General features: G+C 45.7%; 1 protein-coding gene across 1 annotated transcript; it reads right to left on the reverse strand.

The window, feature by feature from the left end:
- Positions 1-219: 219 nt before the first annotated feature.
- ephb3a (eph receptor B3a) lies at positions 220-27,234 on the reverse strand. The gene is made up of 15 exons (XM_084008409.1): positions 26,716-27,234; positions 21,244-21,308; positions 18,507-19,179; positions 16,283-16,438; positions 14,511-14,846; positions 13,640-13,764; positions 11,894-12,050; positions 11,589-11,697; positions 11,243-11,295; positions 10,513-10,635; positions 9,579-9,826; positions 6,248-6,463; positions 5,933-6,082; positions 4,076-4,269; positions 220-1,902 (listed from the first exon to the last, which is right to left on the reverse strand). The coding sequence occupies exons 1-15, from the start codon at positions 26,777-26,779 to the stop codon at positions 1,791-1,793; spliced, it is 2,781 nt and encodes a 926-aa protein (XP_083864535.1). The 5' UTR covers positions 26,780-27,234; the 3' UTR covers positions 220-1,790.
- Positions 27,235-27,710: the final 476 nt, after the last annotated feature.

Consider the following 27,710-nt stretch of genomic DNA (forward strand, 5'->3'; position numbering starts at 1 on the left):
CCCGGAATAGTCCTGTGGTCTCGCTAATTGGCGAGCAGCGCGGGCCGGCCCTTTGATTAATCGTAAATCTTAATGAGTCCATCCTAAAGCTTCTGTGATATCTCGATGGAGGAGGTAAAACACACTTGCTTATTCCCTTTTCATCCCTCGGCTGGATAAGTGGAGACCCGGAACTTCAGCCTGGTGAACCCGCCGAGAAATCAAAGAGAATACCAGAGATCCGTTTAATAATTTATTTGCATATGATTATCGTAAAAATACTGAAGGAGAAATGCTTATTTTTTATTATTTTTTTGTTCTAGTTTTCTGGTGTTTCTTTTTTTTTCCTTTTTTCTTTTTTACAATCTAATACACCTTTAGTTGCACAGAGAGAAAAAAAAAAAAAAAGTCTGCCCTAACAGACGCACATTTTCTTCTTTCTTCAGCGTGACATATAGTTTCAGATATGTAATGACCATTTAAAATGCAATTTCTGCAATTGTTTGCTCTTCCAACAATAAACAAACAAGCATATAAATGACCAGAATCAGCTGAGATGGTTGTAAATGCTGGGCTGACCGGTCTAATAGAAATATAGTATTATATACAGGCAGTTGTTTTAGATAGGAACTGCACTGACAGCTGGCGTGCTGAAGAAAACACATGTCAGGAGAAATAAACCAAATGAGTGATTTGTTCTACATTAGTGTTTTGTAGGTCAGGTCAACATTAAGGTCACGAAGCTATCGTCTGGATATTGACCTTTTTAATTCCCACTGATCTGCAACACAACACGGCACTACCTCGACAACACTGGCAGAGGCGAACGTCCTTCATAAGTATTCTGTCCAACGTTTCATTTCTTTACTCATTCATGTCTGTCTGGATTCTTCTGTGTGGAAAAACAACAACAACAAGCGTTGTAATAAAAAAGTGAAGCCCCTTGTAAAAAAAAACAAACAAACAAAAAAAAAACCCTCTTTACAATAATAGATAATAACTTAGCATTCAAAACAATGCGTGTGTGAATCGGAGAAGATTAGGGAAAACACGGACGTTAAAGTCCAAACAGCGAAAATGCCACCAAAGCAAACAGTTAACGTGGAACTTATTTTGTACTTTTCTCATGAAGAAGTTTCCACTTTGGCATGCACATGACGTGTCCCGCACAGTGTCAGTTAACGTCTCTCCTCGGACAGAGAGGCGATATGAAGACTCGGATGCTTTGTACAAATTTGTAACACGTATATCTCCCAGTACATGTGGAAGACAGTATTTAAGAGGAAGCGGATGAAAAGTGTTTTTTTTTCTTGTTTCCAGAAAAAAAGGAAAAGGAAGCAAATTAACAACAGGTTGGGTTAAAAAAAAAAAAAAAAAAAAAGCTTGATTGGATTGAAAGTCTACTGAAGTCGTGTTAAGAGTTAGCTTTAAGCAAATGTTTGCTTTATCTTGGCACTGTTGTAGCATCTAAGAAGAAAAGATTAATTCCCAACCAGCAGAAAACACATGCAGACATGCAAACACAACCTGAGAGGGGGCAATAGGAAGTTTGGCTTTATGTCGATAGTCACAAATCCACAAGTGTCAAGTAATAAACACACACACTGCAATGGACAGTTCTCTTTAAAAGGGACATTAAATATCCAGCAGGAAAGAAATCTCCAAAAACGGTCCTCCTTTCTCTCTCTCTGCAGCCGGAGATTTTCTTCTTTTCTTTTCTTCTTTTTTTATTTTACACCAGACTCTTCTCGTAAGAGTTTCTAAGTCCTTTTTTTTGTTATTCGTTCTGTATCCACCGGGGTCGCAGCGGCTCACACTCTGATGGGGAGAGTTTGGCTCATCTGTTGCCGAACGATTTCTTGACTGCTGTCCGGACTCTTCCTGTTGTGTCCCGGCAGCGTCCCTCCGAGACGCAGCAGGTCCCTGCCAAAAAACAGAGCCGCAGAAGGGTCAGCGGCAGGTTCACAGCCATTGGAAACAAAACATACGGCTCATTATTACTCCGCTAAGTGCTCTCAGCGAGGGTGGATGAGGGTCTAATCCGTCTTGGTGTCGAAATTCTGCATACTATATATACACACCTAAGACCTCATGGTCATAAACAATAAAAAAAAATACAGCATCATGAGGATACAGTCAAATCTGCTGATCTGGAGCTTTGTCTTCCATAAACAAAGTCCAACTCAAATGCCCAGCCAAATCCACTCATCAGCTTTAATAAAAGCCCAACGTGATTCTGAGCTATCTTGGGTGGGGGGGGGGGGGGGTTCAGCCTCTGTGTCCTTTGTTGCTCGGCCAGTGTCCTTGTTTTCGAGGCCCTCGTGGCGGGAGATCCTCTACAGATAGTGCTGCATCTCATATCCTCCCTCTCCCTCCGCTATCTGCCCCGACATCACGCCGCAGCCAATGGCAGGTGAGCGGGGAGCGAGCGTGGAGACGCACACGCGAACACAGGAAACGCTCCCTAAATCATGCTCTGACAACATGATCCTTTCTCTCTCCTCCTCCTCCTCCTGCTGCCGCTGCTGTTGCATACAGATGAGGCCATAAATTAATCACTGGCATGTCATCTGCACGGGGTGACATGTAGCATAACACACACACACACACACACACACTCACACACACACACACATCCCTTTCCCATTTGCCCATCACAGCATTGGGCGCGCCCTCCCCTGATGCATTAAAAAGCTCATTAGCAACCTAATTAAACACATTCCTCTCTTTTAGCTTCTCCTCAATCTCCCTTATTACTCACACTTCATCACCTCCTGCTTTTCCACATCAGCAGCTCTGGCTGCTGTCTGTCCTATCACCTACATTCGAGCATCCAGCCAAGTATAGGGGGAATTAAACTGAGGTCAGCCATTACATTTCCACACACAATTAGCTTCACTGAGCCCAAACCCTGGCACAGGAATCGCCCTTGGGGCTTTGCAAAACTGTAAGCCAAGGCTCTGGCACAAGACTTGGATACTGTATGTATGAATTATGCCTTTTGTGGCTGTCGGAAACAGGCAACTATCGCATAGCGAGAGCCACAGAGTGGAGGACGTACGCTTGATTCATTATACATCACTGCAGCGCTGAGGATCCTAGCATCTAAACCAGCACTAATCACACTGTTGACTGGATGCCAGGCTAACAAAATTCAGAACAAACGCGTCAGTAAAAGTGGCCGCAACGTTTGAAGCCGCCGCGCTGAAAAACAAAGTTGAAAAACAACTCGTGACCGTGAGGGTGGCTACCTATGAATAAGTCAACTTCTGCACTTCCAAGGCAAGCATCAGAGAAAAAAAAAGAGAGGCAGACGTCTCTTCGGCAGTAAAAGCCTTCCGCTCAAAGAAATATCCGCCCCGAATGGTCCGATAGCATAAAACAAAACGGACCCAACAAGCATGAACCTCGGTGTGGATCTCTTTAGGCCAGCCATATATTTTAAAAATTGTGACATCTTATTCCAACAACCCACAGGCACAGCATCGCTCGTCTCTGCACCGGGAGAGTTCTTCACCCTGCACTTCACAGCCATCATACACAATACAGGGGACAATTTCACACAAGGGCCAGAGAGAGCGAGAGAGTTGCATCTTCCCTTTTTGTGTTTGGACTATTCAGGTGAAACAACCTCGAAGGCATAACGTGCCTATATGGAAAACCCTAGCAGCATATATTGTCAACAAAGGTCTGCTACAGTAGCTGCCAAGTCAGCCAACAGCACAACAACTTTCATTATAAAGTCGTAAATTTGCAGTCATGTTATAACACTTCAACTATGAGCATAAACTCTGGTAGTTGTTGTGAGCTGAGATTCTTCACAACGGACAGAAGTTGCGAGATAATGTTGCAGATAAATATCAATTTGGCACAAACGTCTATACAGCCTGCCAGCACAGTGCGATGAACTAGCCGAGTAAATTCAGCGAGTTCATCTGAGAGGTTGCTAAATCTTGCAGCAAACCTGCCAAGGCGGCAACAGTGAAATGCTCTTCCTTCCCTAAAAAGAGCTGAGATATAACACATTTCCAAAAAAAAAGCAAAAAACTTTACATCCAACCTAAAACTTCCCCTCTGTTCCTGCACGTGGACTCACCCTGAGTAGGTGCTGGTCACCACCTTGAGGCTGGCGGCGTTGCGAAGCAGCTTGTCCAGGGTGCTGACGATGCGGCAGAATTTAGGCCTCAGGTTTCTCTCCTTCATCCAGCACTCGAGCATCAGCTGGTGCAGCACCATGGGACAGTCCATGGGCGGGGGCAGCCGGTAGTCCTGCTCTACTGCCGTCATCACCTGAGGGACGGAAAAGCAATTCTTAAAAGGCTCTGTGAGGGCTGTAATGGAGCACCGTGGCGCTTTGACCTAAATTCGAACATTAACAACGCTAAGAGTGCAAACCATGGCAAACGTAGAGGCAGAGCTAACACCTGGAGGGGGACGGATTTCAGCAATAACCGCCGTATGAGCTCACATGCGGGAACATGTTCCCCTGCTGTCCCAGCAACCTCAACAAGGCAGGGAGAAGCTTGGATCACAACACACACAGAGGGAGAGCGACATTTCTCCACTGTATCTACCACTAAATACTTGTTTGATGCTATATGAGTGCTGTGAATGTCATATATTGCTCCTTTTGAATGTTGACCAGAGGACTACAACTTATCATCTGGGGACCATGAATGTCAGTAAAGAATCCATCCAATCCGATAATTGTAAAGATTGCAACCAAAGTGGTGGACCAACACTGCGGTTTATGCAAAATACTGATCCAGAATATCTTGAATAGGAGGATTTAAGGAACTTTCATGTTGTGCGTTTGTCTCCGACTCGCTCATTTACATGTTGGGTGGTTGTGAACGCGGTGGAATAATAATCCCCAGTGACTGCATTATGTCCTACAATAGTTTCACGGCTCATGCTGTCACACATCATCTGTTCAGCATCTCCGCACAACTCCAAAAAAAACAATATTCTCAAAGTTGTCACTTTAAAAACAGGCATGATTGATAGGACAGACAATAAGCGGAGGATAGAAACGTTCGCTCATTGATTCGATTCCGCCTAGCAACCGCAATTCCCTCTGTGAGCTCTGTATGGGTTTTAACTCACCACAACAATAAAAGAAAAATGCCATTTGGGAACAATAAAACATTTCTGCTGCACTCCTCTTCTCCTGCTGCTTGTCCTTTGATTTTTATGTCGCCCCTTCTAGCCGGAGAGTACCTCTGTTTATATCTCGCATTTGTTGACTCTGTTGCTTATTGAGCGATGACTGTGGCACAAAAGCTTTTGGGAACAATAGAGGGCCTCTACTTTGATGCTTTCATTACAGCATGTGGGCTTTGTTATGAAAGTTATACATACATTACTGGCATTTTTCATTACGGCTCTTTCCTTCTTTTTTTTTTAGTTTTATTGCTATCAGCATTACAAGTCTGTTTTTGAAGCACAATACGGAGCGCGTGTTCCTAAGAGAATAAAGTGGAGGTGTACACATGCTTCAGTACTTTGTTCAGGGACAAGGAACCCAGAGATTTCTTTTTTTTTTCTTCCCCAAGAGCTCGCTGCTGTAGTTACGATGTCTGTGCAGTGTAGATAGCCTACAGGTAACAACGCCTGTAAAAGAAAAACAGCCTTCTCCTGAGTTTTCCTTTGTGGGTGTGAGGGAGGCTCTGCAGTATGGATTTGTAGAGGGTGGGCAGGCTAGGGCTGTAAATAAGGTGGTAAAAAAAAAGAGCTAGAACACAGACACACAGCTGCACCAGCATCTGCAATGAGCAGATAAAAGACAGCAGAAAACAGGCCCGGGTCCAAAATGTCACGCTGGAAATCAAAGCCTCGACAGCTCAGAGGAACTCTCCACTGGCCCTAAACTTAGACATGAAACTCCCCGAGTGTGCATTTGGCATATAGATGTATATGTTTGTAACATGAGACCGTCGTGGGGTTAACTCACATCCTGGTTGCTCATGTCCCAATATGGTCTCTCTCCGTAGGACACCACCTCCCACATGACGATGCCGTAACTCCACACATCGCTGGCACAGGTGAACTTTCTGAAGGCGATGGCCTCTGGTGATGTCCACCGGATGGGAATCTTCCCTCCCTGCACGCACACACACACACACACACACACAAAGAAGGGGGGATGGAATCAACACTCTTAATACAAGCTAATGCAGATCTCACAGATGACCATTGACACACATGAACAGTCACACATGCATCCGTTTACACATCAATCAATTGAGTTAACGCAAACCCTACTGACCAAGGAGCTTGTGTAAGTGGGGTCAGCGGAAGTGTCTTCCAGAAAACGCGAGAGGCCAAAGTCGGAGACCTTGCAGACCAAGTTGCTGTTGACCAGGATATTCCGGGCGGCGAGGTCCCGGTGGACGTAGTTCATGTCTGCCAGGTACTTCATCCCCGCGGCGATGCCGCGCAGCATCCCGACCAGCTGTGTCATCGTGAAGCGCCCGTCGTTCAGCTACAAGGCAGGAGAGGAGGCCGAACAAACAAGGAGGGAAAGGGAAGGATTAAAATAAAATGAGATGGGAAACGAGGATGTGTTGAAAAGAACGTGGGAGATAAGGAGCCAATTAGTCACCGAGGCCACTTAAAACGTGACACCTGTCATAATGAGAGACACACGACCTTTTCACACATGCTGTCCAATTAGCTGATTAATTAAGTTCTTATTTTGGGTAGTTTGTTTCCATTCTGCAGCTGACTAGTTTATGTACAGCCAGTCCCCTCGACTGAATTATATTAGCATGTTCCTTGATGCTTATTTTCCCCATTTGAAAGTCCCCGAATCACAGAACGTTGCCCTTTTATGTTCCCGTTTGAGAAGCATGAAATAAATCTGAGATTAGGGCTTTCAGCGTTTAATTTACAATTCTCCACATGTATGAGGCGTGACACAGCGGGATCAACACTGGATCGTAATGCATCGGCGCTCCATCCTCTGAAGGCTCCTGAAAACCTGTTGTGTGTGAATTGAAACTAATCAATCAAATGTCAATACACAATTATCTGATTTGGAGGGGAAAGAAATAGGACAGATGAGGATGAAAATGTGCGGTGAGCTTTTCTTTCGTGACTTGAATATTTAATGGAATTGTTTTTTTGTTTTTTTTTTGGTCGCTGACAAAATCAATCCCTTCTTTGACTCCGCAATGAGAAAACACAGAACATAAGACATGACATGACAAAGCCATAAACATTCTGCTATGTAGTCGACACGCTCCAATGAAGTCCGACAGCAAAACAAGCCGGAATGGATGAATGTGTAAACAGCCATGATTCACAGCAAGCCTTCAAAGCCATGGGGGTATATATATATATATGTGTGTGTGTGTGTGTGTGTGTGTGTGTGTGTGTGTGTGTGTGTGTGTGTGTGTGTGTGTGTGTGTGTGTGTGTGTGTGTGTGTGTGTGTGTGTGTGTGTGTGTGTGTGTGTGTGCACGTGGAAGCGTGACTACGTTTCTGGGCAGCTGCAGTACGAAGTTTCCTGTGCGTGACACACACGGACAGTTTGTCGCATGTGCGAGTTAACTCTATATTGTCCCTGTTGGAGCGGAACTGGTAGTTCCTCTGAGTCACAGGCGGTGTGAAGCTGGCGGCGGCGAGGGTGAGGACAGCACAGGCCGGGGAGCTTTTTTGTGTCATTTGTGAGACAGCTGACTGAGAGGAGTGGGTGAGAAGGAGGGAAGAGGCTCAGGCTGGACTCTCGGACGCAGGGCCGCAAGCGAGTGATTATTTTCAAAATCCATTAATCATCTTCCAATCATAAATGAATTGTCTAGTGTCAGAAAATAGAATAAAAAGGTCCAAGAGCCCAAGGGGATGTTTCTAACATCAACAAAAAAAAAAGAATTGCCAATTATCTGATAATTGATTTTTGATAAGTCGCTTTTCGAGAGAAAAAAAGCCAAACATATTATCATAGCTTATTTTTGACAGATGTGATAGCAAACTGTCGGTTGGACAAAGCAAAGAAATTGACATGACACTTTTTGACCTCTGATAAACACAATGATTGATGAGAAATTATCTTAGAAATATGGTTGCGGCTATTTCATATTGCTTACTTTGTCCGACAACAATTCAACGCAGCAAATTCACATATTTCAGAAGTTGATAGCGGCAAAATAAATTGCTTGATAAATTACTTAAACAGTTAAATTATTACAAAAGTTGCTGTCAATTGGTTGCTTAATTGACTAAATGTCTTTCAATACTTGTTTGGTACAGAACAAAGTGTGTCTCTGGCTCAGAGTATCAAGCAGCTGTTACTAATACCAATATTTAACATTTTGGTCATTTATTTTTTCCTTAATCATATATTCACTAATTTTACTGTAATTTTGCCAATTTTAGACAGCATTTTAATCAGGCAGTTACTGTAAGGCTGCGTATCATATTAAATTATATTACTTGCTTGCTAAATTAACCACCATACTAAAAAAAGCAGGGCTGCAACTAACTTTTTTATTTTCATTATCAAATAATTATAATGATAATTTTCCTGAATAATTAACCAATCAATTACTTATTATCCTAAATATTGTGACAATGTTTTAGATCATCATCATCATTATCATGAGAAATACATTTTTTTTTACTTGTTTTGTCCATCCATCGGTCCAAAACCCAAAGGTATTCAATTGAAGGTTATATTAAAGTTAATCAATTGATGAATTCTGTGTAAAATGACCGAAAGTGTGTTTTTTCCCTTCATGTTAGCTGAACTGTGACTGTTGCAGCAAGTATTGACAGCTGTCAAATAATAACAATATCCAACCCTGATGATTTTTGGGGTTTTCTTTCCTTCTCTGTAATTTGGCCATCCTCAGCCAGTATTGATCTGCAGACGTGCGGTTAACGGCATCAAGCCCACTCAAGATAAGAGATCTCAAACCAAGCTGGTCAACGTCGAGGCGATTCATCATCTATGCAAACAAGCAAGTGCATATCACATAAAGATAAACTGCTTTAAAGACCAGCCGCGTGGCATCGATTCCCCAGAAGCATTAAGTACTCTCATCCAGCCTAACTGCTACGGTGAGCAGACTTCTCCACAGTGCAGCCATGCAGGAAAAACACATTTTACCGAATGCAAATGACATGTAATAGCTCCCACGCAGCTGTAAATGTACTGTGTGACACCTCATTTCTAATGCTGCCTTTGTTCAGCGTTTTGTGTAGGTGGCGGTGGTCTGAACCGAAAAAACTCTGATTGGTAATTTATTCTGTCGTCGTATAAGGACTTTCTAATACACGGACGCTAACCTATCCAAAGATCTGCTGCGTGACGGTTTTCCACCAGGAGTTTGTGCATCCGAAAAGCCTGTCAGCATCACTCAGTCACGTCAAGCAGAGACACTATGCCTGTCTCCAGGCGTTATATTGCACATTTAATCTCTATCACTCAGCAAGCGAGTGCCTCGGGGTGTTTCACAGAGAGTAAAACATTCTGATAACCCAGAGGTGTCGTGAATGACTGTCTGTGTGTGTGTGTGTTCCTCCCAGCTTTGATACAAACAGAAAGTAATCTTCTCTGTCGGAGGTGTAGCAGCACGCGCCAACCACCAAGCTCACCCTGAGGAAGGAATCCAGCGCTCCGTTCTCCATGAATTCTGTGATGATGAGGACGGGGCAGCTCCGTGTCAACACGCCCTCCAGCCGGATCACGTTGGGGTGGTCAAACTGGCCCATGATCGAGGCCTCCGCGAGGAAGTCCCGCCTCTGACGCTCGGTGTAGCCGGCTTTGAGAGTCTTAATTGCCACGACCATCTCCCTGCGACCGGGCTGCTTGAGACGCCCGCGGCACACCTCGCCAAACTCCCCTGGATTGAGAGAACAAGGTGGGAGGCGGGGGAAGGGAGGGGGGTGAGGGTGATGGAAGAGAGGGGTAGAGTGAGCCGAGGAAAGGCGGGGAGGGGTGGAGGGAGAGAGGAAGTAGGGGAAAGTGCAGGGAGAGGGAACATTACTGGTCGGATTTCGGGAGTGAAGGAGCCGATTTTGAAAGAGTTGAGGGTTCAGCTTCAACTGTGGGAGAGGTAACGAAACGAGAAGAGGAAAGGACAGGAGGTCAAGGGTCAAAGATGTTGGGGAGAGAGGGAGTGACCCGCAGCGATCGAGAGTGCAACCTGGGAGCGGTGGAGGGGGACAGAGGACGGGCGAGGAACTTGGGGGTTTTGCATATGGTGCCTGAGACCGAGTGTTTACAAGGGAGAGAGGAAGAGAAAGAGACAGAAAGAACGGAGCAAAGTTGAACGCGCCGGACTGTCATTTGGGGTGAAGTTAGGACACAACATGCCTCTGGAGAGAGAGAAAAAACAAAACAGACTAGGGGGACGAGGAACAGAGAAGACTTTAAGTCCGATCCTTCCCACCAGCAGCTCTCATGCACACTCGGTGAATCCGGTGAGGACAAACCTCTGGGCTTGATGGCACACTCCTGTTCAAATAAATAATTAAATAACCTGAATCCCTCGCCGTGCTGTTCTGCAGAGAGAATGGGGTTGTTTACCTGCACCGATGACTTCTTCTATTTTCACACAGGAGATGTCTATCTCTTTGGCAAACTCGTGGATGGCGTCATTGGGGTCCTCGTAGGTGAAAGGGTCGATGTACACTTTGACCCCTGGAGAAACTGAGAGGGAAAAGACATAATCAGTAAGTCAAGTAAGTCAGTAATAAGGCTGTTCAAATTGGTGTATTTGATTAATACCATTAAATGAATAGTATGACATTTGGGGAGCATCGGAGGTGGTACGCAGGTTTCTAACACTTTGGACAGCGGCAGGCCGACTGTTTCCAGTCTTTATGCTAAGCTAAGCTAACCCCATTGCTTTAGAATCATAATGATATTCTCACAGCAAGAAAGCAAATAAGTAATTCCCAAAAACGATGTCTTATAGCAACATCATTTTTAAAAATGAACATGATATGATCACTTCAGCCCTCCACAGAAAGTGATTCACTCTACAGTTGAAGGCCATTTTTCATGCTTTTGTCCTGGGCCAAATGTTAAAAGTACACCATAAAAATGCAAAACTACATATCCTCACATATGAAAACAAGTATCGTGACATTCATCAGAAGGACAACAGGGTCAGGACTTCCTCTGCGCTAACAGGAAAATTATTCCCTGACTCAATCAGGTGATCGGATAATTGATCGAATCAGTCGGTTAACTGTACTGGCATGACCAACGGACCGCGGAGGAGACGGTTCTCAAGCCGAACACATAAACTCACTGTATTGCTGTAGTTTCTCCGTGTACTCCAGCTCTGAGCCGCTGCGCTGCTTCCTGTAAACACACAGCACATAAATGGAGTCACATTCTCATAATCAGGGTTGACCCTACAGAGAATCAAACCAATATCTAACCATCAGATGAAACCACGGACTGCCATGGAAGAAAATCGTAGGACAGCTTAGTATTCTCTCTTCCGGGGCTCAATTTTCAAGAAAAAAAATAAAATAAAAGGAGTGCACACTCTTTGAAAACATGTAAAAATTTAACAAGCCCGCTTTGTTCAGAGTCTAACTAACAAAATGAAACTAGTTCAGGCTGTCAGCAATTAAAAATCAAACACTTACTTAAGGCAGACAACAGCGATAACCACCAAGGCAACAATGACCACCAGGCCGGCGGAGGCCGAGCCGACGATGAGAGGCAGCTGGTCCTGCACCGACTTCTGAGGGTCACCTGGAGCAAGTACCACACACGGACACAAATAAGTAAATAACAACTGAAACAGATTGAAGGGGAGGCCTGTTCTGCAAGTGTAATGGCTACCAATTAGGGCGGCCATAAAAACTACTTAGCTTGAACCCTTATTAAGTATGCTGTAGCAGCAGATCATCAAGAACAGATTGTGAAGCATGGTGATGGTGGTACGCACTGTGGAGGCTGGTGCCGAAGTCCATGGGGTTGCTGTAGCGTCCGTATCCGGCAACGGTGCGAGCTCTGACCTGCACCACGTAGGGCGTGGCGGCATTCAGCCCTTCCACCTTGGCTGAGCTGTGCTGGGATGTTACGGTGTGAGACATCGCCTGGCCCTGAAGTAAAACAAAGGACTATTAAAGTCGAGTGTTTCCTGATGGTTGTCAGATGGCTCACATGCAAGGATTCAATCTTCTTTTCTGAGCGAGCTTTATGAAGCAGTAAAGTTTGAAAGAAGAAATAAAACAATGTTCATATTACAAGGCAAACGTTGAATTAATGAGCAGTAAAAAAAAAGCACCATTGCTCATTTCAACAGACAACAGAGGTTTTTGCTGCTATTGCTTTTCTCCTTCTGGTGTTATGTTGGCTAATAGCTAATGTTAGCTAACAAATCTTTTCTTCTTCTATCATTTACCATCATCCTATAATTGCCACTTGTAACAAAAGTTACACTGTCAGAGTGAAAGCTATGGGTTTGCTTAAACCAAACAAACAAAAGTTGGACTAATAACCAATAAAACACACCTATGCTAATTTATATGGTCGTCCATATAGGATAACGGTCTTGCAGTGCTCTCAAAGGTATGAGCTTTAGCTTGTTCTGGCTCATGTCGCTTATGTGAGCTAACACATTTTTTTCTATCTCAACTGTTAAGCCAAAGTGGCAGTGTTCAGCCTACATAATAAATATAATATTAGCACTGTTAGAAAAAAATGCAGCCTCTTCTAGAAGAGGCAAATATTGATCAGTTTGGAAATTCAAATAATTATGTTCAGTTCAGATCAAAGATTTTATAGTAACTACATAGTTTGTTTTCCTCCTGACCAACATGATATTAAGTCACCACAACACTGTGACATCTATTAGAATACGACACCATAGTATGAAACCAGTATTCGTCAATTGCAGACTATTAACAGATAAATATAACAGTATGACGTACAGTGGTGCTAACGCAGCGGTGGTGCTAACTCAGCGGTGGTGCTAACTCAGCGGTGGTGCTAACGCAGCGGTGGTGCTAACGCATGCAGCGCTTGAGAAGTTTAGCTTATCTGCAAATAAGCACATTGACCACACAGTCCAGCAATAGATTTCACATAGTCTTGTTTGACAAGCTTTTATTCGAAAAAGTAACATACGTTATATCACAGCTGAGTATCAGCAGCAATTGAATCGCCAAGCTAGGTTACTATTCAGTTCAACTTCTTTTTTTTTAACCTCAATTTCAAAATGCTTTTCCAGTTTTACAGCAATAAACTAAAACCTGGCTCACTTTTTGCGACAGTTCAATGTGAAGTCATCCAGCAAAGCACTGATCTGGTGAATCAAACACATGCAAATGCCCCTTACTGACGGACCGATGACTAAAACCAGCCTCAGTGGAACCAGCACAGACCCTTATTGCATTCTTTCAATACAGTGCTGTTTTCTGTCTGAACAGTTTCCCCCATCGGAGGGTATAAAGTTGTCATATTATATCTGCAGGGCTTATGAGGGAATTTAATCAAACCAATGTTGCAGCATTTACATCACCGGTTGCTGAGCCCATGCACTCCAACAATAGACATTTCTAGACTCTACACACACACGCACACATTTCCATATTACATTTTTCAGCATATATTAAAATGCTTCTCTCTGCAGTCTGCTGTCAATAAGACGAGCTTCGACCTACATCAAGGCGGAACATTCGGAGCTTACCCTCTCGTGGTATTTAATCTCGTAGTCGAGGATGACCCCGTTGGGTTTCTCAGGGGGAAGCCACGACAGGCTTAGAGTGTCTGAGGTGGAGCGCATCAGATGGACGGTGGGCACTGCTGAAGGTGCTGCGGTTGGACATCAGAGGGGACACAATTTACACTCGGGGAATTTACCTCCAGCCTACCGGACTGTTCCTTCACTTGTCTAGTCATTTTCAGTCGCCAAGATTTTTTTCGAAAGTCACAAACCATCACAGTAAGACAAATTATTATTTGAAATACTTCGACCTCAACGGTTTAAGGGAAACACTACATGTGTCACCTTCACTGTTTCTGCTGTTTATTGATCTGTGAGGCCTGAAAGTGACTCAATTGACAGTCATTGTCCTGGGTCCATAAACTGCAGAAAGGTGGATTAAGTGCAGGTTAACCGGGAGAGTAATTACAGTCTGTGAAAGGTGCTGAGCGGGTTGGTTGATGATGACGCTGCAAATATTAAGTGGTGATGTTTGAAAGGTGACATTGTGGGTGATGTAACGCGTGGTTGACAGAGTGCTGAATGCTGACGGCGGAGGTATAATGTACACGTAACATTTATCTGCCTTTCCATCTGAAAAAGCTGAGCTCCACCTGAGCGTTTTCCCCATCTGTCTCTCCCACCGAGCATGTTCAACAATGTTTACTGTTGGTGTTTATACTGGCCGTGGATACTAAGAGCTCATTAAGACACTCATTGACATTGACTGAACTAAGGCTCCACCAGCAGGCCTTGTTTCATTGTGATGTTAAGTGGTATCGATCAGCGGCCGCTCTATGAATTAACTTGGTTTATGGACACATTCAACACCATTGACGGATCTTCTTCTACTAACCGGCTTGGTTGGTGGTGATGTTGACTGTGGAGTAGCTGGGGGAGGTGGAGTTCTTCCCAGAAACCCCGTTGACAGCCTGCACCTCGAAGCTGTAGCGGGTGTGAGCCTGCAAATTCCTCACCACCACCTTCCTCTGCCTTAGCCCCAGCCGGCGAGGGGCAATGTCCACGTTGTCGTCGCAGCGTGTGCAGGGGCCCCGGTCCCGCAGGCATTTCTTGCACACCACGTTATAGACGAGGTCGCTCCTCCCGCCCGTGTCCTCGGGCTCCTCCCACTCCAAGGACAGCGAGGTCTCGTTCACGCTGGATATAACGTTGCGGGGTGCCCAGGGGATTGCTGCACAAACACACAAACACGTAGGTGTTTAAGAAGGTGGGCAGGCGAAACGGAATAATAAAAAAACACACACACACACACAGCGGAGGCTTTAGTCATGTTCCCTAACGTTATCCTCCCTCAGTGGGGAAAGAAAGGTTTTAATGTTTCTGTAAGAAGCCAACAGAGTGAATGTATTTCATGTACAGCAATAGGAAAAATAAATGTGTTGGAATACTTTACAGGACCCCCAAAGAAACCTGGAGCAAAGGGCACGGAAACAGGGGAAGCTGCTCCAACATATTCAGAAACAGTAGGATAGATACAACTCGCCGAGCCAAAGCAGAACACGAAAGTTCATCACAAAGTGGTGTTCCTTTCTGAAAAGCAACCCTCTAACTCGCATCATCCCTCTTGGTGCTCGTGGAACTTGGCTAATCCACTCTTGATAGAAATGCGTGTTCTTGTATCAGTATAACCCAAGGCCACCACGGTTCAATGAGAGGTGCTGCATTTTGAGTGAAGGGTGTTTAAAAACCGGGATCAAGTGTGATAACCGCAGAGGGAGGCAACAAAGATTGGTTTAGCGAAACATGCTTTTCATCCTTTTACAGTGAAAGAAGAGAAGGGCTCTCCTTCTAAGCCTTCAGAGGCAGAAAGAAAGAACAGGAAGAAGACGGACAGGGCGTCGGGTCGGCCCGAGACTACCCGTCCTCCGAGTTCAGCTCTTCGGCCGGTTTGTCCTTTCTAATTAGGCTCACACAGCTCAGAGTGGAGGCTCTTCTAATTGGACACCCGTCTAAAACGCACGCTGGGTCCAAGCTGCCGGCCATTGCCTGGCCGAGCCTTCTCTTGTGCGACACGCGGCTTCCAACACAGAGCACAGGCTGCTTGGCACAAGCGTCCGGCAGCCCGCAGGGACATAACTGTCAGGCCTGTGTGTTTGCGTGTTTAGTCGGAGGTGGCGCTTGAGTCCCTGCCCGACTGTCTGTGCGCGCCGGTCAATGTCAGAGTCCACAGTGTTCCTGTGACGAGGATCTGGGGAAGACAGTCGCGGGGGCCCCTGTGTGTCATTTAACACGGCGAAGGGCCCCCAGGGGGGAGCGATTTCACACGGTCAAGGCAGCACATGTCGCTCTCCATCAGTCCCACTGCTGGAACTTCTCTCAGAGGCCTGTCCGTGCAGGACAAGCGTGGACGACGTAGTCACCACCAGATCTGACTAGTTACCACAAAAATGGACAATTTCCAAACTCCCGAGGGAAATGTCCATCTCTTTAGCTAGTAAACACGTGACGTGATAGCGGCAGATAAATGTGATTTTTGAAACCAACGCCAGAGATATGTATGCTGGTCTCTTAGCAAAAAAAATTCAAATTCAGCAAAGGATACTTCTCTGACTTTCCTCAGCATAAGAACATTTGCAATTTCAGCCTGTGCAGCAGAGGATGACTTACTGGTGCATGCAGAGTCGGGGGGGTCGCTGTCAGCGCGGTAGAAACCATTCTGGCAGGGACAGATATTGGCTCCTCGTGCACTGGTGCGACTGTTGGCTGGGCAGGGAGAACAAGATCCCTCCCCAAACTTGGATTTGAAGGTCCCAGGGATGCAAGCTGGATGGGCGGGAGAGGAAACAGACAAAAAGGACAATGAGAACCGAACAAAACAACTTTTCTAAAAGACAAGCGGCTGTCACATTTATCACAGAACAATAACTGTGAAGTACCTTCGACACTCAATATTTATGCAGACGATGTTGATAGCTACGTGAGAGATGGCGAACACTTAAGCACGAGGTCTTATCCGTATGTGTGCTCTTTCATTTTTAACTGACTCTACCAGGTGACATTCATCTCCCTCCCCAAAAAAAGAAAGTCAGGCTGACAGCTAAGTTTCATGTTGAAGAGGAGGAAAAAGGCGATGGAGATGAAGATAGACTGCTGACAGGAGATTGCCGTTGTCAGACAAACAGGGACGGAGAACGCTTCTGAGAAAAGGGATACACCCTTATCCCATCAATCAGTGTCTGTTGTGTCCTCAGCTCGACAAACCACGCGGATGAATACGAACAAGGCCTCCGCCCGCATGCAGAACAGCAGCGTAATAAGCCAATAAATCAATTCAAAGGAAGGGGCCAGAATCAAACCGGATGTGAATTAGCCGAGGGGGGTTATCAGAAAAATATACAAAGTGCGGTAATCTTGACGATGTGTCCGAAGCGATTCATTTGAATTCCGAAGTGTCATGCTGAAGGTTGGCTGATATCGAGTCTTAAGGATAAACCAGCGTAAGCCCACACTAAAGAAGGACTCAGATAAAGGGGATTAGCAGCAAAAGGTCTGGATATATCAGCCTCCAGAGCCCCGCGTTTTTTTTTTTTACTGTTTGCCACATTCCTAACTGGTGGTGTAAAAAGTGGGGTCTCTGGCAAACATCTGTCCTGTCAGCGTGAGGCCTCGTAAAACGCAGCCGGCGAGGGAGACAGTGTGATTAACTAGTTAGGCTAAGTGGTCTTTTCAGTTTGAACTCAAGTTCCACCCTTAATTCCCAACAATGGCACTTTTAGGAAAATCACTGCAGCTAATGGCCCCGCATTGTAGCTCTAAAACTGTGCAATAAAAAGCCAAAGAAGATAAGATGAAAATGTACTCCCCCCCACCCCCCACCCCCTCTCTCCCTCATAACTCACAGAGACCTTTGGGCTCTACACCGATCTGATTTATTTTTCTTCTATTACACAGTGCATCATCATTTTATTTTATTTGTTTGTTTTCCTCGCCCCTCTTCTGGGGAGTGTGCTGAATCACCCCGCCGTCTTGCTTCAATCCATTAACCTCTTTGGAGGGCACTATGATTCCCCGTTTTTTTTTTTTTTCCCGTTACACTAATGTTTTCCCCTCCCTCCCTCCATTGTCTCTCCTGTTCCGTGCACCTCTTCTTCACCTCCTCTCGCCGCGTTGGGCTGCGATCGCGCGGCCAGGCCGAGCTAAGAAATGAAACGTCTGCGTGATTAATGCGAGCGTGGCCACGTTGGCTCACGTTGGTCTGAATGGTGTTAATGAGTGTGGCCGCCTGCAGATTAACTAACACGAGAGCGTCGGAGGAAATTACACTTCCTCATCGCAAACCGCTGGCTGAAGCCCTGGAGAGCTTTTTATCAAGAGTTGGCGGCAAGCTTTTAACCTTGAGCCGCCAAATGGCAATGAATGAGCTCTCCGGCGCATGTTAGACACTATTTCTCACGCCCAGGTGAGAGGAAGCCTCGCTTGTCTCTCACCCCCCCTCCCACACCTTTTCATTGTTCTCCTTTTGGCTGCCGTCACCATCCCATCTCTGGCCGTTCACACCTTTTAACCCACACTATCTCTCTTTCTATGTTAAAAATCTCTTTGCTCTGGACTTTGGATGCCTTTCCCTCCTATTATCTGCATTTTCCCTCACACAAATCTAGCCTTCCTGCTCTCTTTCTTCCCCTCCCCGTCCTTTCCTCGCAATATTTGTATGCTGCTCCTCTCTGCAACACCTCATTAATTCATACTCTCCTCCACCCTCCTTCACCCCCCTTTTCAGGAGCCACACAATAAATGCGGAGAGGAGGGCACAGACCGAGGTGACTTGCACCGAGCATATAAAGGAGGTTTGGTTAAATAAAAGTCCAAAACGTCTGTTAAGCACACATACCCTGGCACTGAGTGCCGTCCCCGGACGGTTCGAAGCCGGCAACGCAGGTGCAGGAGCCCACGGGGACCATCCACTCGCCATCCCCGTTGCAGTACAGCTTCAGTGGGACGGACACCTCCATGGCGTTGGTCACGCACGCCCCGGGGGCGATCACCAAGGAGGTGGCTTCCGCCCCCGTGGCGGTCTCGGGGAAGACGGCGAAATTGGCGATAGTGGTGGAGCACTTCTTGAAGAAAACCCTGACCGAGATGAGAGACATGCAGGCGCCCAGGTCCTGGAACGCCAAGTAGAAGCCCGCCTTGGAGAGGGGGCCGAAGCTGCGCACCTTGGTGTTGATCCTGCCCGCTTCCAGCAGAGAGAAGCTCTCGTCCGGGGCAATAGTATCCACCTTCACGTAGGGGCTCTCCTTCCACAGAGGGCTGGCGTCTGTTGCCGTGTCCCCCTCTGACTCGTAGTAAAACAGATTAAAGGTCTCCTTGCAGGAGCCGGGGATGTTGGGGATGCTGGCACAGTCACGGACGGAGAACTTGAGCTCCACGTAGACACGCAGCACGCCCTTGCGGGGGATGAAGTCCGTCCGGAGCCAGTTGTTCTGGTTGGGCTGTCGGACATTACACACCTGGTAGGTTCTGATTGGGCTCATGGAGTCATCGTAGCCGCTAACCTCCTCCCACTGCAGAGACAAGAGAGAAACACTGTGACGAAGGGGAGCGGTGATGGGAAAACATAACACTGTAAGCGCCGTGGACGACTGATAGAGACAAAAGCAGCGAGGAGTCGGCTCGGGAATGAAATGGGGCTAAACTGGATTGATTATCTAATGCTTTTTATTAATGCGACCGCAGCACTATTTCTCATCCAGCAACAGCTGAGCTACAAGCAGAAACTCGCTTATCCAATATGTTATTAATTAAAGTGGAGTAACGTTAAACACGGTGCATCCTAATGCGAACCGCTGAAGCATAGAGGGCAACCGAAACAGCAAAGTGACGTCTGCTATCAACAGAATCGGAAAACACATGCATACTAAGAGACATTCCCACAGAGTGCTCGTGGAGCGATGGGTGAGGAATAATTTGCAGCTAAAATGCTTCTAATTGCACGAATCCTTCAGAAAATTCCAATCGTTACGAACTATTAATAGAAAACATTTTCCCATTAAAAGACATTTTACGCATCAACAGTCCTGATGCTGATCACGTTTGGAGGTTTTTTTTTAAAAAAAGGCGGGGGTCATGCAGCTAAATTCATCTTAAATGTCCACACCTTCAGGACGCGGTGCCCATAGCTATTACTGCTGCAGTGCAATCAAAATCGTCTCAAGAGGAGCTTTGGTTTCTTTATCGCATAAATGTATTATCTGTCCTGAGAGTGATGAGAGCATAAAACTGTACACTTGGAATGGAAACGTCCCCCGTATATCTATAATGCAAACAGCAAGTTATTTATTGAAATGGTCACCTGGACGCAATGCTGTCAGTGTGACGTTACCAGAACATATATACACATAAATACCCAAGAGCAGATATTTGCATCTGTTGTGGTTAATATCCCAGGTAGACTGAAAATAATCATTTAAGGAATAACGTGGACAAGACTTGTCGATGTATAGCTTTACATGTTGTTAGAACCGCTATTTGTTTATGGTCACTAATATTACAGGCTTCATTGGTCAATACATTTAGTCCATGAGGAAATAACCTTGTGAGAAGTCAATCGTTTTTTTCTTTTTTTTTTTTCTTTCTCCCCTAATTCCCTCTTGGACAGAATGCTTCGTTTTCCATAACAAATGAGCATCCGAGAAATTGATTATTTCAACTGGAAGAAAATAATGCATAACTCATCTCACGTCTCTGAGCCCCCGTGCAAATTTATTCCCAAACGATGAGCCCGAGAGTCAGCATTAGATGTCGTAAATCACCGGCAACACGTTGATGCACTACCTGACAAATATGATAATTGCCGGCCCCGAACGTATGGGCTTGTCAGCCGTGAGGAGAGGGGCCTGCCTCGCCAGTCGTGACATATGACTTCATGGATGCTAGGACATTCAGAGCCGGCCCTTGTAGAGAGAGGAAAGGAGGAGGGCTGCCGGAGATCGTTTCCATGGAAACCCACCATTTCCATTGACTGACTTTGCGCTCACGTAGCGAAGACAAATTACACTGGCTGAGAGTGGGGGAGGTCTGTCAGGCTGTTAGCCCTGGGGTCAAATTCATGTTGTTTTATTTTCTCACCATTCCTATAGGGGGTATCAACTGAAAACTTTAATTTCTGCCCGTAATGCGCTCTTGGGTCCATATTATAAAAGACACAGACACATGCTTTCAATTATCCGGCTCTCAATCCTGGGGAGACATGCGAGGTAGAGCATGCCTATAGTCCTCACACACTGCGGGGCCTTGCTCTGTGTATCTGCTCTTTTTCCATTCTGCGTGTAGAGTAAAAAATATTCCTTAGTCAAGACTTTTACATTTTCTAAACACTGACAATCTTTTTATTCCTTGCGCACAATGTGTTCTCTATTTGCGTTTTTAGTATCCAGGAAAGCAAACACGCACTGCAAAAACAAAGATATAAAACAGTAGGAGGTGTGCTGTTCAAGGCAGACTGGGCTCTATTAACAAGCAAATGGAACAAATGTTGTTAAGTGAAAGCGAAAAAGGGAACACAAAGCAAACACACACACACACACACACACACACACACACACACACACACGCACACAGATACTCACCCCACTCTCTGGGAACGTGGTCCATGCCAGCTCCGTGGTTGCCCACCGACTGTCCATAAGGGTTTCTGCAAATTAAGAGTAGGAGGGAAGGTTGACAAACCTGAATTAAAAGGTGTGATGGGAGAAACTAAATTGTTGTTCCGCATTAAGGAACACACACAAGTTGCCCCCCCCCCCCCGCTTCATAAAGGATGCAGGTAAAACTTCCTCTCCCTCTCTTTCATAACATCCACCCACACGCAGTCAGCCTTTAAAAGCACTGTGACAATCATGGCATATCTGTGATGCTGCCTAATTAAGACTCTCTCTCTCTCTCCCTCTCTCTCTCTGTGTGTGTGTGTTTGGCACTCGCAAATGTACTCCTTTCAATATTCATTTGTGGAACTCAGAACAAAGCATCCTCCAAGATGCCTTGGGATGGGAAATATTCCATTGCGCTTCGGAGAGGTCATATAAGCAGATTTAATAGATCCTCCCGACTGACGTTTGACACATCTGAGTTATCAGCTGATCTTGTGTTACGACTTTTCGCGAGGAGGTGTGAGAATAAACAGCGGGCGGAGAATAAACAGCGGGATCAATGAGCATTGTTGTCAGGCTGTCAATCAGCACGCCACGTCATCACACCTCAGAAGACCCCCCCCCCCCCCACCCCTCCGGGATCTCAACATACAGCTGTGTGGCCACTTCGACTCCCATTGTTCTGTTGTTGTCGGCACATAATTACAGAAACAATTACGCTCTCTTTGCCGAGACTCAATGACACGACGCCTGCTGTGCACCATTTGCTCACAAGTCGTTGGCGGCGGTGCTGAGGGAGGGCGAGAGGGTAAACAAACAGGGCGACCTGTGTAGAACAGCAGCAGAAACAGCCTTTGTCCTCGCACCGCGCTGTCGGTAGATGTTGGGATTTAAACACGGTGTTGTCCTTGGCTCTTTGTCTGTCAACGGCAGTCTGATTTAGTGGATGGACGACTGGTCCGTCTGTAGCCGTCGAGCCAGAGATAGGTGCAGTGTTTACAGCGTCTGTGCTCCGCGTTCATTAGAGCAACCACAATGGCTTTCTTTCTTTTTAGAGGGCGGGAGATAATGAATAGTGATCTGTGCATCCAACGGGATAGATTACATCTGTGCTGTGCAGCGGGTGAATCTCCTGGTCCCGTTCGTACTGCAGTTACAGACAGGATCAAGTCCAACCTAGTTCTTCGCCTTAATGCAAATTAGCCAAGCCGTGTAAACGGGAACAAAGTCGGCAAAGTTGACCGCAGGTATTCGATGCCCGGTTAGGAATGTTCTCCCTTCGTTCCCCTTGAAAATACATTTCCTCGCCATGGGACAAATACAGGATTATCTTATCTTAATCATGTTATGTTTGACAGATCATGGTCCACGTTGGCTGGAAGCTGGAAAGAAAGCAGTAATATGACATGATAAGGTTAGACCTACAAAACACATGCTTGAAGGAACGGTTTAACCATTTGGGAGACGGCCTTCTTGCAGAGTTAGATGAGATGACTAATACAATCGTATGTATCTGGTGTTTTTACATGGAGATAGTTCCCAAAATGTTAAACTTTTCCTTCAAATAAGGCACAGCAGTGACTCGTGGTGATTTAAAGCATGCATTAATGCAGGGAGGATCATGACTTCTAGTTCATCAAGTCTATGAGTTTATTTATTATAGATCGCCTAGTGCCACCATGCAGCAACACGTGGCTGTTCACAGCCGACTACCAGTCTTGGTATAAATATATTCATATTTATAGAACAGAACAGGAACCGTTCTGATTTTAAAATGATGAAACAACCCAGTCTCACTTCTCTTTGTGAAACAGTAAAAAAAAAAAATGTAAATCTAGTAATTCTTGTACATGGACATGTATTTTGCATTTCTTCGTGTTGCTCCAATGTCAGTGGAAAGTCAATTAGGATCCTTTTTTCGTTGAAAATTAAATGCATCCACGTGACTATCAACGGTCATGATGGTTTTCCTAAACCTAACCTAAGTGGTTTTGTACACGAATCACTAGATCAAAATTTGGTGACTTTTTCCTAAACCACCATGAGAGACGTCTTGTGGCTCTGAAAAGAGCCTGTTTCTGTGCAACTGATTCCAGCTGATTTGGTGGCATATTAATCACAATGAAGTACATTTTAAGAATTAACTAACTGGTAAATTATAGATGGTGATTAAGCATGTGATTTGTAAGCCGGAATACTTCCATGTGCAGAAATTAAAAAAGTTTGAGTTAATAGATGAGTCTATGGAGATCAATGGAGATCACATTTACCTCTGCGTAATATTCAATAGGTGATATTTATGCATAGATAAAATGTTACTCTTTTATGAGAGCATTCCTGGTGGAGCAACAGTAACAACTCTGGTTGTCGAGCCCAAACGTACGATTGTACTGATTAGACTGGAGCCCAACAGGAGGAACTAATCAGTGGAATCAGTGGCTGTTGTCTTTGCTTGGCTGCACTCGGCCCTCTGTGGCACGCAGCTGACTGGATGCTCCTGGACGGCATGCTGCCGATCCAGCCCGTCCCTTGGGTGTCTGATCCGGTGCGTCGCCCCTTCCCTCTCCTGTCCCGGGTTGCCAAGAGGCAACGGAGACAGAATCACTCAGCCTCATCCAACCAGAGGCCCGAGCCGATGCTCCTTTAAACAGGCTTCACCACACACGATGCACACGCCAAGGGCAGCAAGCTGACCATCCGAGCCCGGTTCAAGCCCCTGTGAGAGCAGGATTTCATTACACAGAAGCTGTCTTGAGTGAGATACCGAATCCCTGGCAGCTTGAGATATGCTTTTCTACGACCTTTGAACTCCCTGCAGTGCAAGACAGAAGTTCTTCTGCGAAGATTTTAAAGAATCATAGAACTTTTACAAAACTGATTATTAGCCAGCTGGAAGGGATGACAGCGTATATCCTCGAGCTTAACAGCTTCGTGTGCTGCTCTCACGCTAAAAATTTCAGTACGAATGAGTTTTTTTTTTCTCGTTCGGCAGCAACTCTATTCACCAAAGTGCATTATCGTCAACTCACTAAATCCTAGAAACCGGTTAGATTTAAAAAAGATCCCATTTGTTCCACAGTTCTCCCCTCCCCGTTAAATTTACAACGCCTTTGAGATCGCCTCGCCGCTATAACTCAAATGCAGAAATCTCCCCCATCTCCCATAAAACTACAGCAGCGGTGGAGTCGTTGTGCCCCTGGGGTAAGAAAACAATGTTGCAGTGGGAACTTTCGAACATCACCACCCGTGGCATTTACCAGTTGTTTTTTATTTTTTTTATTTTTTTTGATAGCCCACTGGAGCCAGAATGCCACACAACTGCTTTCCCAAGGCGCTTTGGGGGCTCACACATGCTAATGTTTTATTCACTTTGTGAGAGCGGGTGCATCATGAAAGGGAGGCCTTGTACTACACTGACACTCACTGCCAACAAGCAAACATATGAAATATTAAAATCATCATCGGTGATCAGGGGATGATCAAATGTGTGGATATAAATAGGTGTTTTACTCCAGAATTGTGACTTTTTTTGGGGTTCGTTTGTATTTGAGTGCATGTTTCTCTCAAACAGAAAGATAAGAGAGTGGCGTGTCATGCTCGGTTTGATGACCATTTTCTGAACAAGTCAAGCTGACCTAATTCAGTCTCCCTTCAGGGATGCTTGCATCTGCTTTTACAGGTCGCCTGATAATTATCCCTGTTGATATATGTGGATGTGTAGAAACCAGGAATGGGAACTGAAGCTCTCTATTAATGTGAAAATCTGTAAAAAAAAAAAATGCGCACACACAAACGGCGGCCCGGGACTACTTCATAAAATGCTTTCTGAGTGGTCATCTCTCCGGTTTATGAGCTTTTAAAATAAAGCGCACAGTTAAACGCTGACTGCAAATGAGAGCAAGAACGACGTTAAAGTGTCACAGTTGCTGAGGTTTTTTACTGCAGTCTGTTGGTGTGAATTGGAGATAAGTCCCCCCACTGTTGCTTTTGTACATAAGCACACACTTCAAGTTGCAGTCCAGCTTGCATCATCCATGCGCAAACTTGCCAATGTAAAAAAAAAAGAAAGAAAAGGAATTCCAGATTCAAGCCATGTGGTGAGATCCACTGAGTAAGCAGCTAAATAAACTAAATGCGACTCAATAAAAAAAGCCCTTTCCATCCGCCCCCCCCTCTCATTTAAACCCATCTGATGATCTGCCCTTCATGTTTATCCTCAGAGGACAAACATTAGTTAACCCCTGAGTTTTGAGTAACAGTTAGTGGTCTGGCTGAGGGGAAACGCGGCTGATCATCACGCCGTGAGGGCCCGCCGGGACTTGGAGGGCTGCTGCCGCTGCATTGATTTACTTGCTGACACCAGAATTGATGAGGGATCAGGCTGGCCACGGTCCAGGAGAGGCAGATTGGACAGGGAGGGAAAAAAAGAAAGGAGGCGAGGCAGAGAAATGTAGCTACAGCTCAGAGAGGAGTCGCTGGGTGGTTAGCGGCGGACGTGGCGAGGGTGGCCTTCTCCCTGGAGAAACGCTCCCCCATTGATGGAGAGAGCTTCGGGCAGGCAGGGGGCTGCAGCATACTTGTTAAGCCATTGACCTTTAATTCACACTTGTCATCTAATGTGTTTCACATGCGTGTCCCTACGGTGCCTTCAGGGGTCCGTGGGATTGATCCACTCCGGTCCGCGTGTTTAAGCGTTCCACAGCACTGATTGGAGGGTGAAGACCGACAGCAGGTTTAAACCTTTGGACTGGCATAAGGAGTGTGTTTCTATTCTACAGCAGAGGAACGCCCCTCTGGGCCTCTGTGGTGTGGATCCAACCTCCGTGGTGCCGAGGGGCAGGTGGGCATCCTCACTCAGTGGGTGTGACAACAACAGGGACGATAGCAACAGGGCAGTGCTTCAGCCGCAATGGGAACACTGGGATGTCATCACACACACACACACACACACACACACACACACACACACACACACACACACTAAGGGAATGGGGCGTGCTGATACATGTGTACAAGGATTACAATCAGAGAGCAAATTGGTACTCAGCGGAATCCCCTATTTAACAGAGCGAGTCCGCATTATATTAGCAGCTTTAATTACCCACAACATGAAGGGAGTCTTGCTTACTGATCTCATCTCTCTTATATAGAAAGAACACAATTACTGCTCTAGTAATGAAATGGACTGACATATGATTTAAATTTAAAAACATACACATTGTGGACTTTTTGCCCCTTAGGCCTACATGGGGTTTTGTGTGTGTGTGTGTGTGTGTGTGTGTGTGTGTGTGTGTGTGTGTGTGTGTGTGTGTGTGTGCGTGTGTGTGTGTGTGCGTGTGTGTTTTCGGTACAACAATAAGGTGTTTTATTGCCAAATTCGAATGCAGCCCCAACACTCCATTGTTCATCCACGGGAGACAAAAGTAGTGATAGAATGATGAAAGCACATACCTTCCACGGCCAGCACCACGGGGACAACGAGGCTGCACACCCACAGCAAGTAATCCATTGTCATAGAAGGGGCTTCTGCAACATGAAGGAAGGTGTGAGGACTGGAGCCCTTCGGATGGATGGAGACTCAAACACAGAGCAGCGCAGCCGAGCTTTTTGTTCCTCTCCCAATCCTCATGTCCTCAGTTGCGATGAGGGCTCTCACCGCCCCATTCTACCCACCAAAAAAAAAAAGCTTAATTAATTAATAATAAAAAAACAACGAGCGCTTCTTTATTCTGCATTCAATCGGGTCCCGTTATTCCCGCGGAGTTGTGACTGCGCTGCTACAGGAGCCTTTTTCTCCCCAGGCTCGTTCTCTTCATCTCACTTCAGCGACAGGGACCCTCGGCCCGGGGGCGCGTCTCTCTGCTGCTGCCCTCCAAGACCAGAGGAATGGGAAACCAGAACCCGGGTGTGTGAAGTGGTCTCTGTCCGCAGAGGAGCCCCTCCGTGTAAGTCCACTTTGACCAACTCCGTGTAGCTGTTGCTCCTCTGCGAGGGATGTGCGTCGGAATGGCAACACTGGGACAGAGACGTAGAGGGGGCTGGAGGGGGGCTCCGGCTGCATCAAGGCGGTTACACTGGACGCCGCGCTTCCGGTCGGGATGATCCAAAATAAAATGAGCCCGCTTCGTTTGTTAATGCAAGAGACCGAATGCTCCATTTAGCAACCAAGCCAAAGTGATTTTATTTCATTTTATTTTTTAGTAATTTATAATTATTAAATAGGCATAATTGTAATATTTCTATGTTCCGTATGTAGCCTATTTAATATTCACGATTAGTATTAAGTATATAGTATGTTAGTATGAATTACTAGTTACTTATACATCTGCTGACAAACAACATGTTGAGTAAATTGTTTTATTAGCACAGAAAGAGGTTTTCATAAATGGAGGTGGACAGAATATTTAATCAAATCTTGCATAAAAATTACAATTTAGTTGCAAAAT

Source organism: Eutrigla gurnardus (assembly GCF_963514095.1).
Source record: "Eutrigla gurnardus genome assembly, chromosome: 4".
NCBI classification, from domain to species: domain Eukaryota; kingdom Metazoa; phylum Chordata; class Actinopteri; order Perciformes; family Triglidae; genus Eutrigla; species Eutrigla gurnardus.